A 6,990-nucleotide genomic window follows, 5' to 3' on the forward strand; every position below is an offset into this window, starting at 1 on the left:
ACGAACTAAAAGTAATGAGTTTGTGAGAAAAATATTTGCGAATTTGTACATGTCGAACCAAAGCTAATAGGAAAAAAAAAAAGTTTAAATTTTGAAAAAAAAAATTAAAAAAAATTGTTTTTTCAAAAACAAATTATTTTAAAAATAAAAATAAAATAATATAAAGATACTTTGGTCAATAACTAAAATATGTGGATAAGTGGTAGCTTCACTCTACTTCTAAATGTCCTATTAAAATTGAAACCATGATCCCTCAAAAAAAATCATGGTCCCCATAAAAAAATGGTTCGATCCCTCGAAAAGACAACATATTTAGAATAAAAATTACACGGAAAGAGTGTATATTTAGAACAATAACAGTCCAGCCTCACATTTAGTAGTTTTTTTTGGGTGATTCAAATACCATGCTCTCACAAAATGGGATCACCACATACCAGCCCCTGCAAATTCCGGGGAGGCCGGCCCATTTGTTTTATCAACGCTTATTTGCAGTGGATATATGCGTACTAATATCTTCCAAATTCTAGACATGAGCCAAGTAGAAGTATCTATATGACTCATTCCCAGATTCCAGACATGAGGCGAGTAAAAGTATCCCTAACCACGGGGATAATAAATAAAATCTATTTGTAATTTTGTAAATCATCCGAATACTGAGAAATTAAAAACTGTATATTTATAATATATTCCATCAACGATGAACAATAATATGCCTCTCAGTCACACCCCCACAACTTCAGTTGTCAATCACAAACAACCCACCCGACTATGTTTATTTTACTTCAAATTTTTGAGAGCATGCAAGGTATGATATAATTAGGCTGTCAACCCTCCACACAAAGTAGTCTTACAAGGTCATCCACAGCCCCTTAATGCGTGAAATCCCCATCCTTGTGGTCTGACGCATTTGTTCAAGTTTCCTTGTCAAAAAAAAAAAAAAAAAAAAGCCTCCTGTTTCTCTCTGTCCAAACTCCAAATTGACCAAGCCACAACAAAAGGTAGAATTCGCCATACTTTCCAGTTAAGCTTTTTCTTCTCCAACTTTGCCAAAGTTCAAACTGCTCCTTCACAGTTTGCTTGTGAACCCAAAGTGGGTGCATTCTGGATGAGATGTCTTTTGCAAGGGGGCAGTTCAGTAGAAGATGATCAACTGTTTCTTCCTGTTTGCATAAGCAGCAAGTGGTGGTCAATCTGTTACAATCCTCATATTTAAATTGTTCACTGTTGGGACTGCATTTCGGGCTGCAAACCAAAGGAAGACTTGTCTTTGGAGGAACATGCTTCCTCCACACATAATCGAGATTCGAGGGGGTTGGGTGTAATTGTTTCATTAAGCATTGATATCCTTCTGAAGTTGTATCCGCAGAAGCTGTCAGAAATTTGCAGGAATCAGCATCATCCGTCAAGGTTGGTGGAGGACCAATAATAGCCAGCATGTTGGATAATCGTCGAGTGACTTCTGGCCTTGGAGCCTGCTTCAGTTGTATGGACCATTTTCCTTTCTGTATAAGTTCAGCCAGTTTTGCTTTTTTATATGCAACTGCTTTGAATGCTGTACTGAATTCTTTGCATAATTGGAGATCGACCAAACCAAGATTCCATCCAGAAATTCACTGCCCTCCCATTTCCGATGGTGAAAGAAGTATTATTGTGCACCAGACTGCTTTCTTTTTGAATCCCCTACCAGAGACCCAAAGAAGAGAAATTCTTGCAGAGATGGTGCAAAAAACTGCCCTGCGATGGCCATGAGTCATCCAAGAACAGGGAAGCACCTTTTTCACCACAACTTACAGTTCTATCGTCTTTTGAAACCGAAACTTCAATTAACTTGGCAAAAGGCTGACTTTTTCTGTAGAATGGTGCTTCGGTACAACTAAACAAATGAGTAGCTATATCTTTCCACTGACAAAACGATACAAGTGACTGCCCCATAAGAAACACAAGATATGAAGATTGCAACTACCCCCAAAAGCAAATCTTCTGACCCTGCTGCATACTCTTCAACAATAAGGTTTCCAACAATTGCGTTTTATCAAGGTTCGGCGTAGTAACATCTAGCCCAACAACACCTTTTTTGTTTGACAACTGGGGAATAGACGTGTAAGAACATCCACTTATAACACTCTTCCCAGAAGCCTCAGAGAACTTATAATTCCTCAATTGCTCAGCCAAAGCCATTTCCATGGCAGTCCTAGGGAGCACCAACAGAACCAGATTCACTTAAATTCGTAACATTCCCAATAGGCTGAATTCGCTCAATAGTACACTCTTTGTTATGTAATCCAAAATCATCCTCCACTCTTTAGATTTTTTCAAATCATATGGATCAAGATATCAATCAAACTCCATAATTTTTACCCCTTATCCAATCTCCCTGCCGCTTCTTCATCTTGATAATCTAACTAACCGCTGTTCTTGTTCAACCCAATTACAAATAAATACCACTGCCGGACTAGCAATCACAAAGAAGCCAACAAATGGGAAAAAACCATTCCCTTTACTAGAACTTCAATAAACAAAATGTGAACCTAGAGTAATCATCTTTATACCCTTAAAATATAATCCTACTGTAAACATCTGAGTATCAATGCTGAATAGAGTATATCGTGGTACGTCCAGGCATAGAAGAGTACTACTAGGAATCACAAAGTGAGAGTTGATGGAGATATTGCAGTGGTGGTAATTGACTGATGGGGGTGTAGGTGGTTTTCACAGTGAAAATGTACACTAGTGGAATACTGGAAATAACACTTCTACTTGGGAGATACGAATTAACAAAATTAAAACAAAGAAAAATTGCAACGAAAATAAATTTGCTCAGTTTAACATAGAATCACCCAAAGTAAGACTAGAAGAGATTAAACTGATTTACCATTAATCCTCTCAATGACAGTAATAAGACCTTGAGTTCCCATATTACCATCACCATTAGCAACCATACTTGAAAACAATTGCTTTGACAATGCAGCACCAGGTAAAACCACTGCATCTTTCCCTTCTCCACCATTGACACCCATTCCCAAATCTTTAACCATATATGTAGCAAACCCACCTGCTCTAAAATCTCTCTCAATCATTCTCTTCCCAAATAGTTCCATCACCATTGAACCAGCAGCTCCACCTCTAATTGATTCCACAAACCTATTCATATCAAGTCCTGCTCTCTCTGCAAATACTAACCCTTCACTCAATCCAAGCAAATTGGCACCAACTGTAATCTGATTAGCAATCTTACAACTCTGCCCACACCCAGATTCTCCAACATAAGTAACTCTCCCCAAAACCTCATAAACTGGTGCTAACCATTTCACGACATCAGAATCTCCACCAGCAAGTATTGCTAATTTCCCATCTCTAGCTCCAATATCTCCACCAGATACAGGTGAATCAATTGCGAAACAACCCTTTGATTGGGCTTTTGAAGCAATTTCTTTAGCAAGAACTGGATCACTACTAGTTGTATCAATCAAGACTCCACCTTTAGTCAAACCTGATAAAACCCCATTATCGCCTAAGACTACAGATTTAACATCTGATGGATGACCAACCATTGTAAACACTATATCACTCTTATTAGCAACATCAGAAGGTGAATTAACAATTATCGCACCTTTTTGTTGCAGAGAAAAAGCTTTTTGTGGTGTTCTAGCATATACTGTGAGTGAATATCCAGCTGAGATTAAACGAGCAGCCATAGCTTGACCCATTACTCCAATTCCTATCCATCCGATTCTGGTTTGATTTGGGTTTATGGGTTTTGGATATGGAGTCTCCATCAATCTAATTTACAGAAAAAGAAAAACAGAGAATGAAGCTGAGAGTCTGAGACAGAAGAGAAGAAGAATCAGAAACTTATCTCAAGTGGGCGTTGAGGAACTCGTATTTTATTTACTCGATTCTTAAATGAGTTGACTCTTACGAGCTATTGACCGGAACGGTGTCTTGAAACGGTCAATAAAATTTTGACTTTCAACTGCTGGTAGATAATCCTTTTGAGGCCTTTGCCCCCCTGCCGTCTATATATCTCCGCCTCAAAATCCCAAAACTGTCTTCTAGTATCTCTCCACGACAAAATGGAAGTCTGACTTCAGAGCCGGCTGGCCGATTTGTTAGAATTTATGTACCAACTGCCAAATGTCACTATTTTGCATGAACAACAATACCACAGTACTACACTATAAATGCATTGTTCTACGAATGGATATCAAACTACCCATCTTTACCTCCTCAGTTCTCAACAGTACAAAATATCGCCAAACATGGCTGCATTTTTCATGTTGAACGCCATTTTCTTTTGTGGTTTAATCTTCTTTGTAGTTGCGGATCAATCCGGTTTAGAAACTTACATTGTTCATGTAAGGAAGCCGGAAGTTGTGGCTCAGTCAAATGAACATCTTGAAGAATGGTACAACTCATTCTTGTCAACTACTAGTATCGAAAGTTCGTCTGGAGAAAAATCACGACTTGTTTATTCGTATCGAAATGTTGTAAGTGGATTTGCAGCTCGACTTACTAAAGATGAACTGAAGGCATTGCAAGAGAAAGATGGATTTATATTTGCACAACCGGATCGAGTATCTAAACTACATACAACTCATACGCCTAATTTCTTGGGCCTACATCAAAATTTCGGGTTTTGGAAGGAGTCAAATTTTGGTAAAGGAGTTATTATTGGAGTGCTGGACACTGGTATATTTCCAACTCATCCTTCGTTTGACGACGAAGGAGTGCCTCCTCCACCGGCTAAATGGAAAGGACATTGTGACTTTAATGTCTCTAAATGTAACAACAAGTTGATAGGTGCAAAGTCGTTTAATAAAGGAGCTAAGGCAACTGCACCGCTCGATGATGAAGGCCATGGAACCCATACAGCCAGCACTGCTGCAGGAAACTTCGTAAAAGATGTTAATGTACTTGGAAATGCTCAAGGAACGGCAGTCGGGATGGCACCTTATGCTCATTTAGCAATGTATAAAGTATGTTTTGGAGATGATTGTTTGGATTCTGATATATTAGCTGCACTTGATGCTGCTGTTGAGGATGGAGTTGATGTTCTTTCGCTGTCCTTCGGAGCACCATCAGTACCCTTTTATATGGACAGCATTGCAATAGGATCTTTCGGTGCCATTCAAAAGGGTATCTTTGTCAGTTGCTCCGCAGGGAATTCGGGTCCATTGAATGCTACTCTCTCCAACGAAGCTCCATGGATTCTAACCATAGGTGCAAGCACAATTGACAGAAAAAATAAAAGCTACTGCAAAGCTTGGGAATGGGATTGAATATAATGGAGAGTCTTTATTTCAACCTAGTGGTTTTTCTTCTACACTGTTTCCTCTCGTATATGCAGGTGCGGATGGAGTGCCAAATTCAAAATTTTGTGGCGAGGGAGCATTTAATAAGACCAATGTTAAAGGGAAAATAGTATTATGCGAACGTGGCAATGGAGTAGGACGAATAACTAAAGGAGAGGAAGTGAAAAATGCCGGTGGCGTTGGTATGATCCTTATGAACCAAGAAATCGATGGTTTTAGTACATTGGCTGATGCTCATGTGCTTCCTGCAACGCACTTGAGTTTTGCAAGTGGGTTAAAGATTAAAGATTACATAAACTCATCTTCATCCCCTATCGCAACAATTCTATTTAAAGGGACGTTAATCGGCGAAACATCAGCACCAGAAGTCACATCCTTCTCATCGAGAGGGCCTAGTCTAGCTAGCCCCGGAATTCTGAAGCCTGACATTATAGGCCCTGGCGTGAGCATTCTTGCTGCATGGCCTTTTTCTCTAGACAATAATACTAACTCTGATTTAACATATAACATTATTTCTGGTACATCCATGTCATGTCCTCATCTTAGTGGCGTCGCCGCATTGCTCAAAAGCTCGCACCCAGACTGGTCACCTGCGGCAATTAAGTCAGCTATCATGACAACTGCTGATATTTTGAACCTCATGGGACAACCAATTCGTGATCAAAATCTCTACTTAGCGAACCTTTTTGCTACAGGATCAGGGCATGTCAACCCATCGAAAGCAAATGACCCTGGATTAATATACGACATTCAACCAGAGGATTATATTCCATACTTATGCGGGTTAGGGTACTCAGACGACCAAGTTGGAATTATAGCTCATCGAGTGATCAAGTGCTCAGAGTATACAACCATCAGTGAATACCAGCTAAACTATCCATCTTTCACTGTTCCAATGATAGGCACAACTATGTTTACCAGGACAGTAACTAATGTTGGCGAGGCTAATTCAACTTATGGAGTCGAGATCGTTGAACCGGATGGTGTTAGTGTGAGCGTTAAGCCTAACATGTTATACTTTACGGAAGTGAACCAAAAGCTGTCATACTCAGTGATGTTTAGCCGAAACCGATTTGCAACTGGTGTCTCCATTAGTGAAGGATTCATTCAATGGGTATCGACTAAACACCTAGTTAGGAGTTCAATATCAGCAGTGTTTGTATGATGGATTGGAAAAACTCAGTTAGCATCTTCATAAGCAGAGTATTATACCTAGTTAGGAGTTCAATATCAGCAGTGTTTGTATGATGGATTGGAAAAACTCAGTTAGCATCTTCATAAGCAGAGTATTATGCAACTGGTTTTTGTTGTTTATTTCCCCTATTAAGTGCCTTTCTGATAAATTTCTTGTAGGGAGCCTAGTTAGCAATTCGCCGAATGGTTCGTGAATTTTCACGTATCGCACGGCAACGACCTATTCGTCCGTCCAATTGAAAGCACGAACCTAATTCGCGCATTTTGTGAGGAAGCCGAACTATACGCGACTTTGACGTCCCGTATCAGATTCGTGACTTAAATACGCCAAGTTTGTTTAGAGTTTAGAGCAACTGCAATGGACGAGTAAACCCAAATTTTCAGTCGAGTGGGCTGGCGTAGTGGGACGGACCATCGATCAAAATTTGATCAAAGAGTAAAATCCAGACCAAATTTGGTCTGCGATCAGGACCAAATCCAAATA

The 6,990-nt window shown here is 39.6% G+C and overlaps 1 protein-coding gene and 1 pseudogene across 1 annotated transcript; one reads left to right on the forward strand and one right to left on the reverse strand.

Annotated features, from left to right (window-relative positions):
• Positions 1–651: 651 nt before the first annotated feature.
• On the reverse strand, positions 652–3,833 carry LOC113274982 (probable 3-hydroxyisobutyrate dehydrogenase-like 3, mitochondrial). The gene has a single exon (XM_026524404.1). The coding sequence runs from the start codon at positions 3,774–3,776 to the stop codon at positions 2,859–2,861; it is 918 nt and encodes a 305-aa protein (XP_026380189.1). The 5' UTR covers positions 3,777–3,833; the 3' UTR covers positions 652–2,858.
• Positions 3,834–4,259: 426 nt separating this feature from the next.
• LOC113272206 lies at positions 4,260–6,477 on the forward strand (annotated as a pseudogene).
• The last annotated feature ends 513 nt before the right edge of the window (positions 6,478–6,990 follow it).

Source organism: Papaver somniferum, chromosome 4 (genome assembly GCF_003573695.1).
Source record: "Papaver somniferum cultivar HN1 chromosome 4, ASM357369v1, whole genome shotgun sequence".
In the NCBI taxonomy this organism is placed as follows: domain Eukaryota; kingdom Viridiplantae; phylum Streptophyta; class Magnoliopsida; order Ranunculales; family Papaveraceae; genus Papaver; species Papaver somniferum.

Bases quoted from the DNA above. Each gene is read 5' to 3' on its own strand.
- LOC113274982 (XM_026524404.1), bottom strand. From the start codon at position 3,776: ATGGAGACTCCATATCCAAAACCCATAAACCCAAATCAAACCAGAATC.